This window comes from Nicotiana sylvestris, chromosome 6, assembly GCF_000393655.2.
Source record: "Nicotiana sylvestris chromosome 6, ASM39365v2, whole genome shotgun sequence".
Taxonomy (NCBI): Eukaryota; Viridiplantae; Streptophyta; class Magnoliopsida; order Solanales; family Solanaceae; genus Nicotiana; species Nicotiana sylvestris.
Genome location: NC_091062.1, coordinates 208,692,457 through 208,717,709, shown reverse-complemented (window position 1 = coordinate 208,717,709; position 25,253 = coordinate 208,692,457). Strand labels below are relative to the sequence as shown.

Genomic DNA, 25,253 nt, shown 5'->3' with positions numbered 1-25,253 from the left:
GAAAAACCGACTTACTTGGTTTGGTTTATTTTTAGGGAAAAACCGATCCAAACCGAACCATGAACACCCCTAATAACTTGTATCCATGTGTTTCATATTCGCCCAGAGTTCGCTTCCAAAATATAGCCGTTCCTTCTCCTTCACGTCAATCCCACGAGCCTCTTATCCATTCTCATTGAACGGCGGCCGACGGGGAACAAATCTAACTAGAAAAACTCACATTGGACTTATGGATATATTTTACAAATTGAATCAAATTCAAGAAACAAGCTTTACGCCTTTACCTTAAAAGGAAGCAAAAAGAAGAGTGACATTCAGAGAGGTGAAGTTTAGAGTACAGATGCCTATTATATAACAAGCACTTCATATACATTATCTATGGTGGGCACACACAAAAATAAATAAAAAACTTACTCGCATCATGCGTTTACATAAATGACATTTGTCTTTCATGTACGCTCAATAATCATGGTTAATTAATGTATATAATCACCTCAATCTACCATTTAACCAGGATAAACTAATGTAGTTACACCGGGTATGAGTAAGTTTTTTCATTCTATGTAGCCTTCTTCTTTATGACAAGCCAAACTATACAGACTCCACATAAATGTTTGCCAAAGAATTAAAATGACAAAACTTGTACTTATGTCAAAAGAACCACTTCAGCCACCTACTATCACTCAGTTGTCCATAGCCAAAAGAAACTAAGAAATGGATTTATAGGGTCTTTATAAACCAGCTGCTCTTCCTAATCTTTCTCTTAAAATCTGTACTCCCATATACCTGCATCAAAGAAATCAATTAGTCCAATGAACTAGCCATTCCTCTACAGGAAACTTGTAAAGTATGATTTTACCTGCCCATCATCATAAGTGTGGCTTGAGGATTGGTGCCTGGCGACTCAGTGAATGTCGAACCATCAATTACACGGAGCCTGTGGACATTAATAACCTTGTAATCAGAGGTTACCACCTTGCCGACATGGCAACCCCCGTGATAGTGCCATATTGTGATCACAGTGTCTTTGCAGAACTGTTCAAGTGACTCTGTATCATTGGTGTGTTTCGGTATAAGATTAATATTAGCTTGGACACTGATGTTAAGCAACTTGTCCAATGTCTCCTTGTCGCACTGTGTGTAGTTGGTGAAATGTTTTGACTTCACAAGCTTCTCCATAATGCGTATGCCATTTACACATCGCTTTAGATCGCGTGGATGGCTGAAGTAGTTGAAGGTGACAGAAGGAATGTCATCAATGTTGGTACTCTTTAGGCTAATCTTCCCTGTTGATAAAGGTGTAGCTATCTTTGCTAATATGAAACCTCCTCTGAATGCTTCTTGTGGAACATTTTTCTTGTTTCTTTTGTACACTTCAATCGCTTCTTGTGCTCTCTGCTTCGGAGGAACGGTGGAGAGTTGCCCTATCTGGTCATTCCAAAACGTGCAACGTATGTCAGAAAAAGGATTGAAGGCCCTAGCGCCTTCTATTATGAAGTCGCAAGGAGTTTTAAAGGTATATTCTATGCCTCATAAGCCAAGTTCTGGCTCCTGCCACTATAAGTTGTCAGCTTGTTTTAGTATGTAAACTAATGACTAATGAGGATGTCTCTAGCAAGACAAGAACTGATTGCAGGTATTAGGCGTTCCTTAACCAGCGATATATATATATAAGCTCAAGATAAAAGTTACTCTAACTTTAACTTGAAAGAAGTTGGAAGTTTTATGACTAACCTCAGCTGAAACGACACCATGATTGCAATGAATGCTGTCTTCGGTTTGTCCATATCCACTACTAGCTTCAATATAGACCCCCATCTTGGTAATTCCTACCGTCTGGATCAGCGACTGCTCAACAGGCCTATTTGTGGGAACAAATATGGTGTTTAAGGGGTTGTCTGACATGCCTTTACCTACGAATTTATTGTCAAGTACCACCGGGATGTTCAATTTTTCCAATTCTTTCTTTGGTCCTATTCCACTGAGCATCAGAATCTGAGGGCTCCCAATTGCACCAGATGACACTATAATTTCACTTCCCCTTCTCTTTGAAAGAAAGGCCTTGTGTTTGTTCCCATTTTCATCTTTGAATATCACTCCTACTGCTCTTGGCTTCTTTCCTACACAATTTTATGATCATCATCTCATTGAAGACTGATTTTTACTAGTACTAGTTTACCATATCTTGGACTAAATGTATTAGATTAATTTGACATGTAATACCTGATGTGTCAAACTCAATCTTTTGAACTGTTGCATGGACCAAAACATGAAGCTTCTCAGGGTTAGCTGAGGCGAGTAGTTCAGCTGCAGATTTACGACGACCAATTCTGTCGAAAATGGTTCCTCCAAATTTGGTTCCATATACATGATCATACGTGAATCCATTAAAAGGTGAGATACCAACTTCTAAAAGACCGTCCCTTACAGCTCTTTGCCATGGTGCCAAGTTTGGTTTATGAACAATTTGCTTCTCAATCCAAGGGTATGATTCATTCACCAGTTTAGAATCCCACCCTGCTTTCTTGATATAACTACAAGTTCAAAGGATCATAGCATGATCAATACATCAATCAAAAGCTGGAATTTTCTAGTCAGACGTAGGCCACGGCCACGGCCACGGCCACGCAAGCCATATTCCAGTAAAGATTTATCTTATATTCGGTGACAATGTAAATGAAAATATTTACGCAATAATCAATAGAACTTAACCTACAATAGAATGTTACTGTCATATTTTTTCAAGTTACAATAGACCCTTGTGGTCCGGCCCTTCCCCGGACCTTGTGCGAGAGCTTAGTGCTCTATGCTGCCCTTTTTATATTTTTCAGGTTACTATACTTACTTTTAAAATACCTCTAAGGTGATCTAATAGTGTAAAAGAAAGTTTACGTTGTTAGTGTACAGAGGTTAAACTCTTAAAATTACAAATTACTACAAAGTTTACATGCATGTTAGGAGAAGAAAAGTCATTAATTACTTATGTACGTACATTTCTGTTTCATATATTTATTTCAACAACGAGTCTTCTGGAAACAGCCTTTCTACCCTTTTCGGGATAGGGGTAAGGTCTGCGTACACTCTACTCTTCCAAGACCCCACTAGTGAGATTTTACTGGGCATGTTGTTGTTGTTGTATATTTATTTCAACAACCATTATGCTAAATAGGACAATGATATAAAGTTTAAGCACAATGGCAACTATCATAAAGAGGAAACTTAAATTGTTGGCCTTAAACAGTATACTCCCTCCGGTCCAAAATAAGTGATTTTTTAGCCTATTTTTGTGGTCCAAAATAAGTGATTTTTTCAGATTTCAAGAATGAATTAATTATTTTTTCCCTATATTGCCCTTGGAGTAAAAAGTGTTGGAGTATGTGTTAGGAGTATTTATGTGAAGAGATAGTAAAGGTTAATATGGTCAATTTCATTGCTAATTAATGTTAAAAGGTGGATTTCTTAATATGTGTGAAAACAACTAAAAAATCACTTATTTTGGACCGGAGGGAGTACAGTAAATACAATAAATGAGGATAGAAACCTGGTAGTTGGGGATGTTTTAAGTAGGAAATGGGCTGGATTTGTGGGTATAGATGGCTTTACAACCAACCACATGTCTGGTTTGTCTTTAAATTATTGTGCATTTCCTACCAAATCTTTATTTCAAGCTAGGCAAAAAGCACATATTGAATTAAAAACCAAGGACATACACTTCAGCTTCATGTTCAGGAAACAATAAAAGAATTTATAAACATTTTATAATTACTCCCTCCGATCTAAAATAAGTGCCGTCTAAGGTCTTGACACTATCAATTAAAAAAATTATTTAATAATATTAATCATAAGGGTTACTATTTTACTAATTACTCTTTATATGTCTAACGACACTTATTTTGGACCAAACTGGTTTGTCTAAAACGACATTCATTTACTAAAGAGAGTAACATATATCAAGATCAATAAGGGGGTCTAACCATATGAGCATCGCCACAAATTTATTGTCCCTCTTGGCAACTAATCAACTCTGAAAATAACACAATCCTATTGATTTAGAAAGGTAATATACGCTGTGGCGGAGACAGAATTTTTTGCTAAGGGGGTTCAAAAAAGAAATAAGTTAAAAAATTAAAAGAAATTGTAGCTAGTGGGAATTGAACCAATAACCTCATAAAAGTTTTGAAACCCCTTAACCACTAAGTTATGCTTTTGAATTGTACTTAGTTAATTCAAAATATAATATATAGAGGTAAAAAATAGAATTCAAGTCCTCCCGCCCCCTAAATCTGCCCCGGGGTGTACGTAGCTAGACTGCCAAAAGACATCAACAGTCACACACAATGGCTTCACTAAATTGAATCCTAAAGTTTTTTGGTGATTTTAGTGTCTACTTATAGATACTCTTTTAAGATAGAGGCCGAGGATCTATCGGAAACAGTTTACTCTTCCCAGATCTCACTTATGGGAAACTACTAGGTTTTTTGTTGTTGTTATAGATACTCTTTTACGTGCAGTGATGATGACAATCCTTTTTCGTTTATCAAAAGTTGAATCAACCAATAATAAGAGCGAGAGAAAATACATCTTCCAACAATATATTCAATATAATCCCGCAAGAAGGTCTGAAGAAGATAGTGCTTAGATAGAGACGTTGTTTTCGATAGAAAATACCTCTTCCATTTTAGGAATTTGAAGACCATGTGAGGTCTCCCAATGATTTAATTGCATAAAGCAAGGTCAATTAAATATGACTTGAAAAAAATCTAATACCATTGAAAGCTATGAGCTGGTTTAACTTTTCTAGTTGGGAGACATTATTAATTCATTGACCAACCTTCAGTTTGGCTTTTCTTAATTTATTAAAACCTAATAGTATCTTCACCATACAGTAATAGAACTCAAGGATAAAATTTATATTATATTGATAATGTAAAGGACTTTTTACGTAATTGGACTTTTAGATTATTCAATTAGAATAATTACAAGAAATTACCCCTATCCCAATTTATATAATACTCTTTCATTTTTAATCTATCCCAACAAATAAAATAAAAATTACATGTTTCTATATTTAAAAATGATTTACCTTTAAACTTTCTGTTTTATTCTTAATTCTTAATGAAATAATTTATAGTGGCATAAATTACTAAGTTTTGTTTTAGATCACAAAGATTTAAAAAAAAATCTTTAGTTGTTACACTTCCTATCCATCAAACACTGTCACTTAAATTAAATTCGGAAAGAGAGAGTACATGTAAATGATGTAAAAAAAAAAAAAACACAACTAGAAGCTAATTCAGTATTTAAATTTTATGGGTTCAACTTTTAATGATTTTAGTATTGAACTCATTATATTTTTAAAATTATGGGTTCATATCTATTATTTTAACAATTTTATTGAATTTTTACATATAAATTTTTACTTTGCGTCGGAAGTTATGAATTCAACTGAACCCGTTGATAACATACTACATCCATCCCTGACCGTAATTAGTACATAGAAGTTAGATTCAAATTCAAAGCCGAGAGAACATAACATTAAAAAAGAACAGCCCGGTGCAATCCGCATTCACAAAGGGTCCGAGGAACGGCCGCACCCCGCAACGTTAGCAACAAGAAATGTACATATGAAGGGCGCAAGCAGATCAGATGAGAGTTAAATTACAAACCTTGAGCTAGCACGACTGTAGAAACCAGCATTGATGCAACTGCCTCCGCCCAAGATTTTAGCTCTTGAATTAAAGACTCCATCAGTTGAGACAAAAATTTGGGAAGCAGAAGATGGTGAAGTGTCAGCCAAAGAGATATGAAAGTTTTGCATGAATGACACATTTACATTTGCAAATGGAACTCCTCCTCTTTCCAGTAATAATACACTGAATTTCTGTGACAAAGTTGCTGCCAAAGGACAACCAGCTGTGCCTCCTCCCACTATTATATAGTCATAATAATTTGCCTTTTGGCTCCCAACATTTGATGAAGATGAAGATGATGATGAGAATGAGCTTGCAGCTTTTATAAATGGATATCTATCTTTCCATGATTCCCATTTTCTTGCTGCTTTACACAAAATTAAAGACTCCCACTGTTAGAAATTATAAAGTGTAGGATTTAATGATAGTATAATAAATTTTACACTATCATTATATTTTAACATGTTATATCAAGTAACTTGCGTATCGTATTTTCTCGTGTTACTAATCTCACTTTTTTATATGGTCAGTCACGTATAGTTATTTTTTAGATGACCTGTAAAAATTATTGCAGGTAATATGATAGTATAAAAATTACTTTATATTGTTGGTTAATTAGCTCTGAAAAATCTAATCCAGTTCTAGTTATTAGCTACTTACTCTTTTTTTTTTTTTTCCTTTTTTCTTATTTTATTTTTATTTTCTGAATTCTAGCATCTGACTGCAACTAGGACTGATTGTGATAAAAAGGTATACTTGCAGTAAATGTGTAGGCTCAATAAACAAGAAAACAGAAGTTACTGCTCCCTAACCTACCTCCTTTTCGGTGCGTTCCAAAAAAAATAATTTAGCTTAAACTTCCATTTCTATCTTTAACGAGCAGTTTTTATAACTACACAAATACTCTTACCCTATTTTAACTTGTTTAGGACTACAAATTCCAAAAGTCTTCGTTTTTTTTAAACTCCGTGCTCAATCAAACAGGTTCACGTAAATTTAAGCGGAAAAAGAAATGTTAAGGACAAAACATGGACATTTTGCCCATCAAGAAACAAGAAATAGAAATTGAGAGCAAAACTTTCACTCTTCCTCTTTCATTTCTTTCTGTTTTCACCAGAATTATATTCCAATATAGTGAAAAGTAAGTGTAGAGAAATACTGAAAGCAAAATTAGTACCTTGAGTAAGACTGAGAGAAGAGTTAAAGTTGAGCCATAGAAGTATTAAGGGTAGAAGGAGCTTCACAATCACAGGACCAACCACAGCCATTGAGCTCAGACACAAACCAAAGAGGTAAAAAAAAAATTACTAAAAGAAACTCACAGCAGGAGAACTGAATTCTTCCACCTCAAACTACTAGCTCAGTTTGATGTGGCTTTCTTTGGTTGGCCTTGTTCTTTGTGCATCTATAGAGTACTATATATTATGTATATATAGAACTATCTACATATATATACTTGCATTTGATTCGCTTAAATCTTATAGAATTCCGCAACTACTACATTAATTGTTAGTAAAAAATTAGGACATGATATGGAGCATAAAATTTTTAGTAGTACACTAATTTAAGTTATATACACTAGGACTAGGGGTGGGCATATTTCGGTCGGAACCGAATAAACGGACCGAATCGAAATTTTTTTTATTTCGATTTCGATTATTTGGTTTGTTCGATTTCGGTTTAAAGTTTTAAATCAATTTTTCGGTTCGATTTTCGGTTATTAAGTTATTTAGTTCAGTTAACCGAAAAACCGAATTATTAGCATATAGTAGGTTCTTTAAGTTATATATAGGTTAAGCACACAGGTAATAAATTAATACTATTACGTCCAATCTATCAAAAGACTCAACCTAATTAAGTAAATTCATCAATTTTCCAATCTTAAAGACTTTCACTCTATTAAAACTTCCATAGCATATATGATAGATACATATGTTTGAATTTTATGATTCATAATAGTGTGCAAAGTTTAGTCTATTTTTTTTTTTATAAACACAATATTTTCAACAATTTCGAATTTTTGGGAAAAAACAACAAATTTGTCGGTCCATTATTACATAGAAGGAGCCCAATATGATAATGTTCAAACCGAAAACCGAATAACCGAACTGAAATTAGAAAAACCGAACTTATTTCAGTTCAATTTCGGTTACTACTTTTACAAAACCGAATAACCAAACCGAACCGACCGAACGCCCACCCCTAATTATACACCGTCAACATTAGCAAATAAATTTGGTAGCATCACTGTAATTTAACTAGTGTACATCACATGTAAACAATCTAGTTTATATATATTAGTAAAAGGTTTAAATAATGTTGCTATTTAGTTAGCAAATACTAGCAACATTATTTAAACATTAATATAAGTTAAAGGTGAGGATACCTCCAACTAGGAGAGTCATTTAATGGAGAAATGAATGCCTACAGTTGGAATCCTATCATCAATGCATGGCCATCCGATTAATTTCAAGTTTATCAATCTCTAAGTTTCTCATCTTCATCTTTTGTCTATATAGCCTCTAACGTACTTTAATTTTGACAGCTCACTGATAAAGACAAAGCCTGCATATATATATATATATATATTACTACGGGATTGTTAAATAATTAGCCGGCCATATTTAATGTTTACTTGCTACCGAATATACATAGATTATATGTTAATTATATATAATTATACATATATTATATATGAATTGTATATATATAATACATTCGCCAGCTAATTTTAGTTTAAGAGATCGTATGAGCGGCTATATAAGTTGATTCTTCTATTACCATACTATTACTTAACCACCATGCACCACCAACAATAGCTACTAGCAGAGGAACTTAACCCCCAAAACTGTTAGTAGTACTCCTTCCGGTCCACAATAAGTGATAAATTTGTTTTTTTATTTTGGTTCAAAATAAGTGTTCATTTATATAATCAAGAAAGAATTTAATTTGTTTTTATAAGATTACCCTTATCTATATATCCTTAAAAAAAATTCTTACTCCTCACATTAAATATTTAATTAAAGGTAGTTTAGTCATACTAGGTATTTTTGTATAGAATTTAGTATTTTCTTAATGGGCGTGCCAAAAACAAATTGGTCACTTATTGTGGACAGAAGGGAATAAGTAGTAACTAATAAATTTGTTATTTATAAAAAATCGTGTAATTAAGAACTCGATATAGTTTTATTCTCTTTCGCATGGGAGGTTATGTTATATTTGGATTCAACTCCCCTCTATTTCCTAATCTCTCCATTTCTCCAAGTTCCTATTTGGACGGGAGACATTTAACATGATTAAAAATTAATGGATAAGGTTTAATTGAATAAAATAAAGTCCTAACCATAGTTAAATTATTTAATTACTTCTTTTATTCATTTTCAAATAATATTTTTGCAATCCCACAATTATAGCTAACATTAACTAAAATTCTTTTTCTCTTTCTTGTAGTGATTTTCTTTCTCTGAGTTAATTTTTTTTTTTCAATTCTACAAAATCTTCCATTCTTATTAAAAATAAGAAGTATTAGAAGTAAGTTCCAACTTTGATAATAATTAAAGAACGATATAAATATAAGAAGTAAACTCCAATCTTGCACCAATTTTAGATCAAACTTTCTTCAACTTTAGCCGTGTAAAAGCATCATAATTTTTAATAAGAATTATTAAAAATGTTCAAGATTGGAGCTTTAATAAAATGTTCAAACTTTCTTCAACTTTAATAAGAATTATTAAAAATGATGCTTTAGCCGTGTAAACCGAAAAGCATCATAATTTTTTTTTCTTTTGATCAAGATTTTCATTCAGGAGCCAAACATGTTCTTCACGCAATCAAAATGTACCAAGATTTTAGAAAATCCACATAGCTTGTTAACATCGGAACTTACTTTTAATATTTTTTTAATTTTAATGAGAATGGATGATTTTGTAGAATTGAAAAAAAAAATTATTCACAGAAGAAAAAAAATTATTACAAGAAAGAGAGAAGGAATCCTAGATAATGTGTAGCTATAATTATGGGATTGCAAAAGATAATATTTGAGAATGAATAAAAGAAGGAATTAAATATTTTAACTATGGTTAGGGTTTTATTTTATTCAATTAAATCTCATCCGTTGATTTTTAACCATGTCAAGTGTTTCCAATCCAAGTAGGAACTTGGAGAAATGGAGAAATTAGGAAATGGAGGGGAGTTGGATCCAGAGAAATGCATGTCGTCGCAAGAGACAAACATATAAATGTTTTACTACTTTATTCTTATTCATATCTTAATATTTAATCTTTCTTTATTGATATTGAACAACGTTATTCATTATTGAGGTGTTTGTCGTCTTCAAGGATAATTATTACTAAGGGTAAAAAAGGAAAAAGATAATCAATTTTGTCTTGGACTTCTAAAATGACAAATAATTTGAAACAACTATTTTTAGTAATCACGACTGATAATATGAGACGTAGGGAGTACCAAATAAACAATTAAACATTGACTTTTAACACAAACTTTATACTACTTCTCCACTCTATATTATTTGTCTTTTAACATTTTTTACACTCCTTAAGAATGATATATAGCCTTTATCATAAAAGTATTTGTCTAAAGTACATTTATCAACCTTTAAACATCTCTAATTAATTAATTGTCTAATAAAAATAGTTACAACAAGTTTGAAAAAAGAGTAATAAATTACTCGCAATTTTTTTTATTTTTTTGAAATAGTTGACAATTTAGTAGGAAAAAAAAATGAGGAAGAAGTCGTTTAATTATTATGCTTCTTTTTTCAAAATGACTAATATTTGGACCAAATACTGGCAGTAAATTCACCAACTAATATCAAGGTTACTCTCAAATCTCAATCTAAACCCTGCTTATCGATGAATGTTGGTTTAACGAGGTTTAGGTCCGTGTTTTCTTTAGTTTAATTTCAATAAAAAATGATAGAATTGAAGGAACAAAAAAAACAAAAATGCTCAATTTCAAGTTAATTAGTCCTTTAATTTACTTTAATATTGTAAAAAATTACGAGAGAGTGAAATCCTGGGTTCGTAAAGCTGCCACATAAAGAGGACAACAAATACATTATGATTTAGGGGTTGACTTTCTATAACAGATATATGTCCTAATCAAGTTTGTATCTGTGGTGAGTCTAAGAAATTAATTTCAAGCCAATAGAGTAACATTCATTAACGTTCATACAGTTGGAACATGTCATGTGCATATGAGCATAGCCAGATTAATTATGTTTTTTTCAGGTTCACAACTTTAGGAAAACATCCTCTTCCCACCCTCCACTTAAGGTTGGATATGAATTATGTAATATTTGTTAGTTAGGAGGAGTCAGAAAAACACAGTTGTACAATCATTACTAAGAATATCTTCTTTGTAATGAAAATGAAATAACTGCAAAAATAGAAAAATCAAAATAAATGGAAATGTGCATGTGTATTGAATATGTCGTAGTTTGACGGTTGAGCGCCAACTCGGACTTGTTAAATGTTTTCTCAGGCTGTCATTTGCCAATTTTAGACCATAGATGCCTTCTCTACTTCTGTGGTTCATTTGTTGAATGCGTAGCGTGTGTATAGGAGTGCCAAACGGGCAAGTCAGGTCAGGTCGGATGTGGTTCTGGTAAAAAACGAGTAATGAAAAACGGATAAATTATCCGATTCGACCCATATTTAATACGAATAAAAAACGGATTAACCTTGCGAATAATATAGGTTCTTGCATATGATCACTTTTTGGAGAATTCTTAGCCTCCAATTTGAGGTTTTATAATTGTAAAAGTTAGACCCATTGGTTACCCATTTATCCATTTTCTAAATGGATAATATGGTTCTTATCCATATTTGATCCATTTATAAAAAGTTTATTATACAACCCATTTTTTAATGGAATGGTTAATTGTTTTCTTTTAACCATTTTGCCACCCCTATGTGTGTATTTGCGATGTAAAATTCTTTTTAAAATTATGATATGAAAACAAAATTAACCCAAGTTAGTTCAGTGGGTTAGGGGCACATCACAAATGCCGCCAACAAAAATCAGATATTTAAATGGAGAAGGGTAGAGATGACCCATAATCTATTGAGTTTTGAACATGCACAACCAATTCTCAGAATTTGTATCCAAAAAAAAAATTAAAAAAATAAAATGGCACCACCATTGTCAAAGAGCCTGAACAAAATTGAACTCAACTATCAATTTACTCACCATTTAGCCTTTTTCAGAGGCTTCTTAATGAATGTCACCTTTTGATACAACAAAAGGTACTCCCTTTTCCTAACTTCCCTCCCCTTCATTCATAGCCACAACTGCAAAATAAAGAAGCTAAAATTTCAAGGAAAATTTCACAAAAAGAAAAGGCAGAAAAAGTTAATTAAGCAAACAGATATGAAGGATATTAGTACCAATATCAGAGCCTAACAATGGCAACGTGATTGCTCTTGAAGATAACTGAAAATAGACCAAAGATCCTACCTCTCTTCCCTCTCCTCACTGATCCTTTCCCTTCGTTTCAAACTCGACTTTCATCAAGAATTCACTCTACATTCCACAATAAGAAGTAAAAACTAAAAAGTAAAAAGCTCAATGTAATATAAGTGCCAGTAGTCCCCTCTTCCTTTTCACATAAGAAACCAGAAAGGTGTAAAATCTATTTCAATAGTATTGCCATCACTCTATTGACTTAGTTTGAGACGATAATACAAAAGGCAAAGGCTGGAAACTCTGATTTTCTGTACAATCAGATCCTACCAACCTAGCCTTTAGCAAGGAATTACCTTTGCTCTAGCAGTTGCAAAAATACAATATTATAGCAACAGAAATAATATTAACAAGAAGAAATGAAAATTACACCACCCTCTATTCAGTTTTCTTTGTTGAGTCGATGTAATGCTCAAACAGAAACTTAACATGTACAGGGGTGAAGGTCAATAAAACATGACAGTAGCTTCTACTTCACAAAAAAAAAAAAAAAAAAAAAGGAAACGAAACGTTTCAGTATCGTCTCTTTAATCTTGAGATTGTCATATTTCATTACGACACAGTTGTTGCTAATCCTTCAGGTAGACATGATATTAGGCTTCTCATAAGATAAAATTTACGGCAAAACCAGGGAAAGGTTAATATTCAAAACCAGATAAGAAAGGTAAACGATATATAAAAAGGAAGCTATAGCAGGGGGCAGAAGAAGGGAAAAGAAAAAAGAGAGAAAGAAAATCTACTTTAAGAGGGGACCTCATTCACCTCAAGTCGCTGCCCAGTATACATGTCCTACACAAGAACCAGTGGCTTCAGTCTCTGAATCTTTACATGCTTGCCTCTAAGGTGGAAGCCAGGAGCAGAATTGTACATGATACCACATCCGCGTGAGCATGAAAGCTTGTTCTCGTGAAATAGAAGAAGACTGCTCTATACTTACTTCGTTTTACTATGTACAGAGGGGCTAGAGTATTCTGCTCCATTTTCTGAAGAAGTCACGTCAGAGGAAGCACTTGATGATACGGCACTATGATCATTAGGGCTACCGCTGAAACTGTGATGCAGGGGCAGGATTTCGTTGAGGTTCACCATTTGCCTGCCTTTGTCCTTCTTCTGCTAGTCGTCTGAGAAGGTTCATGACAGTAGGAAGGAACTTTGTGGATAAAGAGAGAAGTCCGGGAATCTGAAACACATACATTGAAGATCAGTTCCCTATAATTTTGAAGGAAGTTCTCCATATTGCAAGTAATGAAATTCGCCAAATCACACTTGCTTTCAACTTCTAGTCTAAGAATGTTTCACCACCAGAGACTAGATTAGATTAAATAATAACTCCTGAAAGCCCACGCGAAACATGAAGGTGGAATCCATATGTCCGTCTAAAAAATCCACAGGAAAACAATGAACCTATTTTTGATCAAGCACCATTAAATTTAGGAAAGTTTAACTATGTTGGTTCGGTTAGCCTTATCAAAACAGAAGTCTAGAAAGTCAGCTGCCACAGAAATTGCATGTAAGAGTTAATTGGTCAAATTGCTTTTAAAACATAGAAACTGAAATAATAGGAATTCAGATCTGATACTTACAGCACCATTGCGGAATTCACCGGAGATGTCCAATTGCCCCCAAACGGCTTTCAGTAGTAGAAAAGAAACAAATATAACTCCCAAATACAAAGGATTTCTGGAGAAAAAGTAAATGTCAACATAAGTTATGCAATCAACGATGGATACACCCTGTCAGTGGGTACAAAGACATGAATGTTTCAAAATTACGGTGCTTTCTGATTTATTAGCAGAAAAGGCACCTTAAAAGTGTCATGAATTCATAAACAACCAAGGCAACAAACTGCCCAAGGAGGTGGTAACCAATTGTTACTTCTCCTGCTAGCCTCCTGCAGGATAAAGTACCAGAAACTCAGAAAGATACAGCATCAGGGGAAACCACAAATATTCAAATGTCAATCAGAAAACTAAGAATTTCTCAAGAAATATTCCAAATAGAAAGTCAACATGGTAAGACCAACAATGTACAGTAAATGTTGCACATATTTATAACAGCTCATAATAGTTAGAATCAAAGTGACAAGCACAAGTAACGCGAGTGAGAATCCGCACATTCTTACACTAAATGATTAAACTGCTTAAACAGTTACATTCAAACAGTTGCTCTGAAACCCCAACATCGACTGAAGGGGGTAGGTTTTGTTCAAAATCAACTTCCAAGAACCAGTTATAATTACCCAGCCATTATTCTACATATTATTCAACATTGCTAATCCACCTTAATGCCAACCAAAACAAGTATAAAAGGACTTCACTTTCAAAAGAAGACTGAAGCGATGCAATAGCAGCCAAAAGATCATGCCTGAGCAGCAATGGCTTGTGTAACAGTATATTCAGTCTCAGATTTAAATTGCCCCCACAAAGACTTGCACTGGACAGGTGTGATCAAAGTTTTCAATGCGGGGACCTGCAATAAAATTTGGCTTAAAGATGATCAACTTGACAGCTTGAAAGATAGCAAGCAAAATCAACCAAAAAATGTCAGAGGTACAGTTTCTAAAGCTGAAACTAAGTGGTGACTCGTGAGCTTATCATATACACGTAAAGTATTGGACTGAGAAAACCCAATCCAGATTTTAACATAACATACTTTAGGCCCCAGAACTTTGGTTCAGTTCTAAGGACGCAGCGCAGGCTGTATGAATTGGGCGCATGTCACAAGTTCGACTCCTGGCACTGACACAAAATCTGGAATTTAAATGGGAGCAGCGTAGAGGTGCGGGACCATACTCCATCAAGTTTCAAACCTGTTCTTACAATTGGGGTTGGGCTAGCTAACTCACAGGGATTTCACGCTTATATATAAAAAAAAATTACATAACATAGTTAATGGGCATGATTGGGAAGATTCCAAGCAAACATTCACATTTTATGACATCTTGTTGGGCATACCAGACTTTCGGGGATCTTGTTCTCCCCCCCCCCCCCCCCCCGCTTTGGTTACTTTTTCTGCTTGCAAAAACTTCTAAGACAAACCACATCATCTATTAAGCTAATTACCTGATCCCAAGTGCTAGATGCTAGAGGATCAACAGATGTGGAGCTCCCTGAGGTGGAAGCACCTGATTTTCCATCCACAAGAGCAAGGGCTAGTGTCTTCTCTATACTATCACCTTCATCTTCCAAGCGAATCGCAGCCATAACTGACAGGAGCTTCAGAGACTGGGAGAACATTTGAAGGAGTCAACGCAGACTGAAATGTAATACTCAAACCTGAAATCACATCCAAATGAGGAAGCTTAATCTAGTCAGTCATACAGCTGATCTAGCAGTTTTGGTAATTGCTCGGATATCTTCTTTTCCAGTCCAGACTCGTGGCATTGAATCAGAATCATGACTAAATAATGTTGAAAACCTGTCAATTTTCAGGTCAGTAACTCTTCTTCATCAACTTTTCTGTCAAGAAAAGTGAGAATTGAGTAACTCATGTCTGTACCTATCCTTCATGCGAATCAAAACCCTTCCAGCTTCTTCCTTTGCCTTTGCTTCAACTACTTCCCGTGCATAATCCTTCAGTCTTGAAACCATATTATCCCTAGCTTGTTCATCCATTTCAAATCAGAAAGTGCCGTAGAGAAACCCAAGACTCCTGTTTCAGTCTCACGCTGAAGCAGCTTTCTTATCGCTGGCCATGTATCATCACCAGCTCCATCTAAAAGAGCCTCAACAGGTCCAGTTAATGCCTCGTTCAATTTTGTCTGAAGGATTAAAATTTCCCATTAGTGCCAGTATAATTACATTAGATAGAACAGTTGCAATAACAACAACAGCATACCCAGTGTAATCCCACAAGTGGGGTATGGGGAGGGTAGTGTGTACGCAGACCTTACCCCTACCTTGTGAAGGTAGAGAGACTATTTTTGATAGACCCTCGGCTCAAAGAAAGCATGGTCACAGCAGGCGACAAAGAAATATGGAGGTGGAGAAGCTTTAGAAAGAGAAACAGTAACAGCAGCCAGCAAAATAAGACAACCGAAGCAAAATAAACAACAGGTAATAGTAACATCTAAGAATGGGAAATACAAGAATATCATTAGTACTATAAGTGAGGGAAATTAGAAAGAAAAGTTAAATCTAAAAATATAGTTCTCAATGTTGCTTGTTATCATCTACGATTCTTTAAAAACAATCAACATTTCAATTTATTTCATGAATGAATGCAGCAATCCAGCTCTCAGCTGCAACTGGCCGATGACAAACTCCCCACATAAGAAAGGGGAAACCCAAACATTCCTTTTTTTCCTAGATTGATTGAGGGATAGACCAACGACAAATTAATTGGATGTCAAAATGCAACAGGAAAGCACTACCAAAGGATTAACTACAATGATTAAAATATACAGGTTCTCAAACTTCATACCTCATAGAGGATTGTAACTTCAGCCAGCTTGGCACTACGAACTTCAGCAGTATGAGCATCTACATCACGCTTGAGCTTATCCCTTATTCTAGAGGGATCCCAATTTGCTTGCCCAATAACAGCATCTGCAAAACAGTACTAGTAGTCAAATTTCAAAAATAATCCGCTGTGACTGAGCTCAATATTTAATCCCTGCATAATATCAGTTATTTACAGGCGAAGCCTTCCCTAGCCTTCCCCGTCTAACATAGTCCTCTACTTACAGCGTTGAAGGAGAGGGGATAAAGGGACGGGCCGCGGGATAAGATACGGGTTAATGGATAAATGGGACGGGTTAAAGGGGTAGTGGGTGTTTTTTCCACCTATACATGCTGACATGGACAGCGGTTAGTTTTAAGGGGTAAAAGTGGTCCACTTTACTAACAGCAAGGGTAATTTCGATACCAAAGGATAACGAAGGGCAAAAGTGGTCTATTTCCCATAGTTGAAGGGTAATTTTGGCCCTTTTCCGTATATGATATATCATGCAGTACAGCAATAGCAGGCTATATCTTGTACCTGCACATTCTTCATTGAAGTGGGACATAAAAAACTCAGTGCACTCCTGAGCAGCCACAGCAAACCCGTTACCTCCCTTTAGTGCCTTATTAAATGCTTCTTTGAATCTTTCCAAAGTACGAGATCTTACGTGTCCCAGCGTAGATTGGTACGCTTCTTGGACAAGCTGCAATAGGAGAAAGGATAAGTAACTAGATAAAGCAATCAGAAAATGTACCTTCAAAGGTTAAAAAGCTTAGAAAATGCCCAGCACTGGCTTTCCATTACCTCCAGCAGTTTCTCTTCCAATTGGTTACATTATCTAGCTTAATATTATAAATGAAAAAATAATAATACTTCTTTTTCTTCTTTTTTTCTTTTTTAATTTTTTCCACCATTACCTGCAGCAATTTCTCTTCCAACTGCTTTCCGTTTTGTAGATCTTACTCCATCATCAAAGAAAGTAGTGTCACCATCATACCTGAAAAGAAAGAATGTTACTGACCAAGTGCACATGTCCTTATTAATGAAATACGTACACCACAACTGATATAACATGTATCAAGAACACAAAAAACATCAAATTACATCAATAGGAAAAAGAGAATTCTGTACAGATCTACATCACTGTAGAAGTGCAACTTTGTAGTTTTAGTGTAGTAGCTTCTCTTCAGACAAAGTTACAGGCTTCCTACATTCTTTGGTATCATAGATGCAGTTTTAGACTTTGTCACCAGAGAGTGTATAAGAAATGATAGAAATTTGGTCGCAAAATTTGGTAGACGAAGGAAAAAATACAAGCACACAGCTATAGAAAAGTTCATGCTGCGCTGCATGAAAGTATGTCCCTACTCTGACAGACAAGTGTTTAAGATTGAGGTAAGCTTCCTTCCAAAGCCCTGGACTGGATGAGATTGCACGGCCTCTTTTAATTGACATCATTCCTAGAACAAAGATCAATCACGTCAATACACCTCATTTGTATTGAAAAAAGCACATATTTATGGGCAATTTTATCCGACATTGTCAATAAATATAAGAATGTACAACACATTAAGTTAACCTTCAAAACAATTCAATACCTCATTTTCTGTAAAAGAAGCATATTTTTCATGGGCAATTTCTTCACAGCGTACAGTAGCTGCCATAACCTGTAACTAGATAAGAATCAAACACAATAACTATGGAAACATAACCGGGAACTTCAAAGAGAATCAAATGTTAACCAGGAAGGTCAAGGTCCTTGTTCTCCTTTATAATCTTCCACATTTCTTGATCACTAAATGAAAAGCCCGAAGCAGGAACAACTGCCCGACGATCTCCAGCAAGCCCACCAGGTGCAATAGAATGAAAAAATCGGTGTCTTAGACTAGCCACTTTATGAAGAAAACAAGAATGAACAGAAATAAGCAACTCAAAGCCCATTAAACTGGAAAAAGAAAAACCATATTGGCAAAGCAACCACTTCTAAGAAATTAAACTTTTTAAAAGAGAAAAAGAAAGATAAAAATGATCATTGTTTCCACTAATTTACTTTAAAGTACATGTTCTTTGAATTGTTCTTCCTTTTCTTCATAACTAGAAAGAGCCACAACCTCGACCTGGAATGTCAATTGATTTCATTACATGAACATGCATAGACATAAAAGAGACAGTAAGAAGGTTAGGACAGATCGTAATGACACTTACATTAAAGAAGTCGCTTAAAGGTGTTTCCTTGTGAGCTTGCGGCTTTGGGACGGAATCCCAAATCTATATCCAAGAGAAGTGAACAAAAAATAATATTTGATTTTGTAAGACGAGACATAATAAGAAGAATTGTGCATATAGTACCTTTTGAATATCTTCCCATAGTACAGGCTCCAAATTCTCAAGTGAAGTCTACAAAATTCAATGGGAAAATTAACTGGCTTATTGAAGTCTTTATACAATTTGCAGTTAAATGTGAACACTCCATTTATTAGAGAGGAAGGAACCTACCCTTGTTCTATCACGTATAACAAACATCAATGTCGTTTTACGAGGACTAAATAACCGCATCATGACCTGTTTAACATAAAGAAATCGGTAAATTGGTCCAGGATATACAAAACTTTTACCGGGAAAACAGTCTTCAAAAGAGGTTTATTTGCAGCTTGCTCATGGCCAATGTCGTGACACCACCTGAATGTTAGAAACATTTGATCAACTTGTCTATTTCAATTTTTGCTGGTATTGTTTTATGTCACGTCTATGTACTTCATACACTAAAGGAAGCTTACATGTTGATTAGCACTATATCGGAAACAGCAAGTGTAAACAGGGCACTCTGTTTTTCAAACGCAGTGTCATCCTAAAAAGAAAATAAAGTGTGAATGAGAAAACAATAAGCTCTATGCCCAGTTATAACACTCCATGACAAATGATGGGCAGGGAGCATTCAATGAGCATTGGTAGCTGGAATTTTGGCGGCTCCAAATTTATCTCTTTCATATACATGATTGAAGATGGATATTACAACATTGACACAGACAATACGGGAAGCAAAATCAAATGTCTCATACACAAGCCAATTAGTGAGAACTTTTCCAGCATTATGTCAGGAACATTGTCCCTGATAATGGCCCAGAGAAAGCTACTAGTCAAGGAGCCGGGTACATTAAATTCTAAAAGCAATACGAGACAACAAGGTCAATAAAGAATCAAGCAAATAATTGGTTGGTGTCCTCTTTAATTAGTAACAAACAGCTGATTCATATTAGCGGTAACAATGAATACAAATATATCATACAGCAGTACATGCAGATATGAATTGAGAGTAATGTGTCTGGTCACAAGAATTGCATTAAATGGAGCAACAAAGAGGAAGTCAGTAATCATTTTTTAAGCATTTACAGCCACACCTCTCCTCGCTCTCTTCCATCAGTGCCCTCTAAATCCATAGCAAGGGTGCAAGGCTCAATTCCAGCACATCGAGCCATCCAAATACCTTTCGTGGTTTGTGACCTGAAATGAAGTAAATCCTTTCAGCTCACTTCAATAGAACATCAGAGAATTAGCATTAATAACATAACTTCCAAAATTTTACCTTCCCTTGTAAGCATCCATCTCTCTGAAGTTGGTAAAGAAAAGATGATTTAACAGCGTACTCTTCCCTGTCATAATCATGGTTAAAGTTTGTCAAAATTGGCATTTGTGGAATAGCGTCAACTCAAATAAATAAAAAAACAATGACGAAGAGTTAATCAAAATGACCCGTAGTCAGTAGAGCTGAAAGGTATCCTGTTTAAGGAGAGGTCTAAAAATTGAGCCCTTCCAAAACATGCACAGGAAGATCTGAATCAGCTTTAGAATGCTTTTGAGCTTTTGTTCACTAAGGATCAATGTTTCCAAGTTACATTCTTGTATGTAAGGTGTTATATAACAGGCATCAAGAAGATGCAAAAAGTACAAAAGAAGATGGGTTTAGCCTCTACAAGAAGTACATTATCCAGGGCAGTGAGCTAACCAAAAGAACCAAAAACCTAAAAGGTTGGCTGTCGAGTCAAAATTAGAGAGCTATTGAAATCTTGAAATGGGATAACATCATTTATGTCACGACCCAAATTCCATGTTAGGCCGTGATGGCGCCCAACACCACTGTTAGGCAAGCCAACACTAATCAATTAATAAATTCTAATTTGTGTAGTTAGTACGTGATGACTTCCGTTATAGATTTAAGAAATTTATAGTTTAAAACTTTAAGCATATTTAAATGGAAATAATAAATGTGAATCTCAATCATGAAGACAAGCCAAAACATCATAAGTCTACTAATGTGTGTGTGCCAAGGCCTGGTATCACAAGTGTGTGGGCAATCTAGTAGAATATACAAAAACCATACTATCCTACTGTCTGGAAAAGAGATAGACAGGAACATAAAGACATAAGAGAGACTCCCGCTGCTGCAGGTCGGCTCAAAAGGGCAGCTCACGGAAAGTCTCGAGCTGAGGAGTCCACTCTATGCGTCGGGCTGATGGCCAGATGCACCTGCCTCAAAGCCTGTACAATCAAGTACAGAAATGTAGCATGAGTACATAGAAATATGTGCCCAATAAGTATTTCGTCTAACCTCGCAGAAGTAGTGATAAGGGGTCGACTCCGACACTTACTAGGGCCAGCAAATATAACAATATGAAGTTTAATATATTTAATTCACAAGGTATGTAGACAACAAGCTCGAACAAGAATAATTATTGAAAATCCTTTCATCCAATTAATAAAACTATGCACTTTCCTCATTTAAAATAAGCGATCTTTCAAGCAATAAATCATACGAATTATAAGGGTTCCGGTTCTATTATTACACACAAATACCACCGAGGACGTTCGGCCTGATCCAACATAAAAGTAATTGTGCACCGCCGAGGGTCGAACGGCCCGAACCATATATACATTTACTGTCCTACCGAGGCGAACGGCCCACTCTATGAGAGTAGTGGAAATAATCACTCCGCTCGCGGAATATACTTGCGACGCGGTTAAGTATAAATATAACTTAATGTTTTCCTCAATTCTTATCAAAATAAATATTTAGTTGAAAACTTGAAATCGTAACATCTTCAGCTTAATCCCATTCAATGCAAATCAACAATTATAACCAAATAACGGTACACACAAAGTATGGTGTAAGCCTAGAACTACCCAGACATAACAGGAATAGTAGCTACGTACGGACTCTCGTCACTTCGTGTGTACGCAGCCCCCACAATTATTCATATATATATTGATTAAGTTCACATATAGGAAAATTTTCCTCTTACAAAGTTAGAAAAGAGACTTACCTCGTTTCGAGCCTTCTTCCCACTCAAGAATGCGTTCAAACTCTCAAATCGAATCCGCACAATCCGAAACTATTCAAATAGTGTAAAAGTCCATCATTATAGGTTTACAAATTCATATTCTAGCTATTAAAGCGATTATCCAACCCCAAAGGCAAGGTTCCTAAAATTCAACCCCGGGCCCACGTGCCCGAATTCCGAAAATTTTCGAAGGGAGTTTTTACCCATAACCTAAGGATCAAGAATATATGATTTTTACTTCATTCCATGAAGAATTTCGTGGTTAAATCTTGTTTTTATCAAAACCCTAGGTTTTACTCTAATTCCATGATTTTCACTAATCTCTACATGTTAATCTACCCAAAATTCAAGTATTTAACTCACATATAGTAGGAATTACTTACCTCTAAAAGCTTGGTGAACATCCTCTCTCAAGAACTCCAAAATCGCCCAACCTTTGAGTGGAAATGAGCCAAAAATGGCTAACTCCCGCAATAAATGAAGGTCACTTCCTTCAGTGATTTCCGCATCTGCGGTCCTGGGCCGCACCTGCGCCCACCGCATCTGCGGAAAAGTGTCCGCTTCTGCGGAATTCCCCTCGGCCGCTTCTGTGGGAAGACAACCGCTCATGCGGCTCGGCTTCTGCGGAAAAGAGGCCGCTTCTGCGGTTCCTGGGCTGGCCATCCATGGCCGCATCTGCGGGCTCGTACCTGCGGCTGGCCAACCGCAGGTGCGGTTATGACAGAAGCCTGGAGCTTCAGCTCCTTCCCACATTTTCAACTAAGCTCAAGCCTCGTCCGATAATTGATTCAAACTTTTTTTTTTTTTTTATGAAGTAAGAGATTATAAAAAGCATCAAGAAGATGCAAAAGAGCATTGTCCAGGTGCTAATACAAAAGATGATATGTTAGCTCGGTACAGATGGTCCTATGCTAGTGTTAGGGAGCTAACAAAATCCAAAAATAATTCGTGGGAGCCAATAGGGGAGAGGTTACTCCAGCTATATAACAAAACTATACAATTAGCTTTCAAGGAGTAATTAGGAGTTGCTAAACCCATGTTCTTCAAACTTATGAACTTCAATTGATTCAAACTTATGAACTTCAAGTTCTTCAACTTACTTCCAATGTGACGAAACATACTTATACTACTCGGATTGCCACCAAATTTTGCGTGCAAGTCTTAAATGACATTACGGAACTATTCTCGATCTTGAAATTCTGTTTGAACCTCGATATCAGAAAAAACCCGCTCCAAACCAAATTTAAAGAACTTCAAAAATCTTCAAGAACCAACTTTCACTTTTATGCGCTAAAACGCTCCCGGGTCGTCCAAAACCCGATCCGGACATACGCCCAAGTCCGAAATCATCATACAAACCTATTGGAACCGTCAAATCCCTATTCCGAGGTCGTTTACTCAAAATGTTGATCGAAGTCAAACTTGACCTTTTAAGCCAATCTTAAGGAACCAAGTGTTCCGATTTCAACCCAAACTCTTCCAAATCTCGAATCAACCATCCTCACAAGTCATAAATCAGTTAAGGCAAGTACGGGAAGTCTTATTTAGGGGAACAGGGTTCTAGAAAGCAAAACGACCAGTCGGGTCGTTACAATTTACGGGGGATAGATTACTCCAACTAAATAGATTCTGAAGACATTTGGGTTTCAAGTTTTCAAGTGAAATTGAAGTCAATGGATTCCAAAGAGCAAAATGAGCGATAAGTGTTCACATTTCCAAGAAATTGTTCATACCACTACTTTGTGGGCCCATAATGGATACTACAGCATATGAAAGACTGCATTCTGCCAGTTTAACTTCCTTGTAGAAGTTTTCAAGTCCAGCAACATTGAATACCCCATCCCTATCAATGAGGTGAGTTGAACAACATTCATCACTTTTATCTGAAAGAACACAGATATAAAGTCAGAAAACCCCACATATGATCTGAAGCTAACAGTCAAAGGGCTACACTCTTAATTATAGTGGCTAATCCAGGATTTCTAAACCATGGGTGCTCAACTGATTTTAATTTGGAAATTGCTACTTAGACTGGGCGCTCGGTTAATATATTTGTGTAAATTACTAGTTTTTCTATCCAAATAATAGTGTTTGTTTCAAAAGCGATGGGTGCTTTAGCACCCATAATACATAACGTCTATCTGTCGTTGCTTGATTAGATAAAAGTAAATCAACTTATGAATACCCCAAAAAAAAAGGAAAATATTACTTTTTGCTATACAATAAAAAGGAGGGTCCCTTCCCGGACCATGTTCAAGGATGTTTCGCGCAGCAGGCTGCCCTTTTCTTTATAAGTTCAAAACCACCCCCTCAACCACAAGCACCAACCATAGATGCATGCGCTTTCGAAAATGGCATAGAAAATCTATTCTAACTGTAAAACATTCAGCAATTTTTTCCATTTGTCGAAGAGAATTCAATTTAAGCTCATTTACACTATGCCAGGTAAACAAACAACTAAAGGAAATCTATCCACTCTAAGAAATCAACGTAATTTGAAATAAGTTAGTACTACTTAACAACTGAAACCCAGTAGCCAGAAAAAAAACCATATAGTTAAACCGTGAGAAAGACGGTAAACTGAAGACCTATTACATTGCATTTGGTTTATAAATACGGAGCACGAAATTAATAGGAGGGAAATTAAAAACAGATCATTTAGAGTATGAATTGGGAACTATGGAAGTGGATTGGAGCATCAGAAAGATAAAAGACATACCCATATGACAAAGCTCAAAGCTCGATCAATGCTTGTGAATTCGAGGAGGAAGTACCAAAGTTCGATCTTTGAATAGAAATATGGTTTCATCTGTCTTAAAAAGTGCGCCTCGTATTCGATTATCACATGCGAATAGTCTCCCAACAATTGTAATCTCGCAATCAAAATCAAAAAGGAAGAATACTACTCCTACTACTAGTAATTAGTGAGAGTAATTACAATAATAATTAGGTTAATGCACCGGGTAAGCAAATTTTATGAACACGCCGGACACCTTGTAAGGTGAAATACACAAATTTGTAATATCTAATTAAATATGTCTCCCTTTTGAGAGGGGAGAGAATCTAGAGAATAGAGTTAAGGGAAATTTTCAATTTATAATCAACTAACCCAAAAATAATAATCTAAGATTCAACGTCCAACTCTGTTCTCGAAATTACTATTTAATTTTTAAAAAAGATTGCTCAAACTTTTAAATTAATTTTCGAATCAATAACTGTTACTCAAATATTAGTTCAACAAACCAAATCTATTTGGGTGGTGAAAATTAAATTTTTAACAAGCTTAAATATGTGAGTTTAA

General features: G+C 35.4%; 1 protein-coding gene and 1 pseudogene across 1 annotated transcript; both read right to left on the bottom strand.

Annotated features, from left to right (window-relative positions):
* Nucleotides 1-328: 328 nt before the first annotated feature.
* Nucleotides 329-7,138, bottom strand: LOC104237334 (protein HOTHEAD-like). Its single transcript, XM_009791468.2, has 6 exons — nt 6,868-7,138; nt 5,667-6,054; nt 2,224-2,534; nt 1,735-2,120; nt 860-1,428; nt 329-786 (listed from the first exon to the last, which is right to left on the bottom strand). Exons 1-6 carry the CDS (start codon nt 6,956-6,958, stop codon nt 732-734), a joined length of 1,800 nt encoding a protein of 599 aa, XP_009789770.1. The 5' UTR covers nt 6,959-7,138; the 3' UTR covers nt 329-731.
* Nucleotides 7,139-12,499: 5,361 nt separating this feature from the next.
* On the bottom strand, nt 12,500-24,983 carry LOC104237336 (protein ROOT HAIR DEFECTIVE 3 homolog 1-like; annotated as a pseudogene).
* Nucleotides 24,984-25,253: the final 270 nt, after the last annotated feature.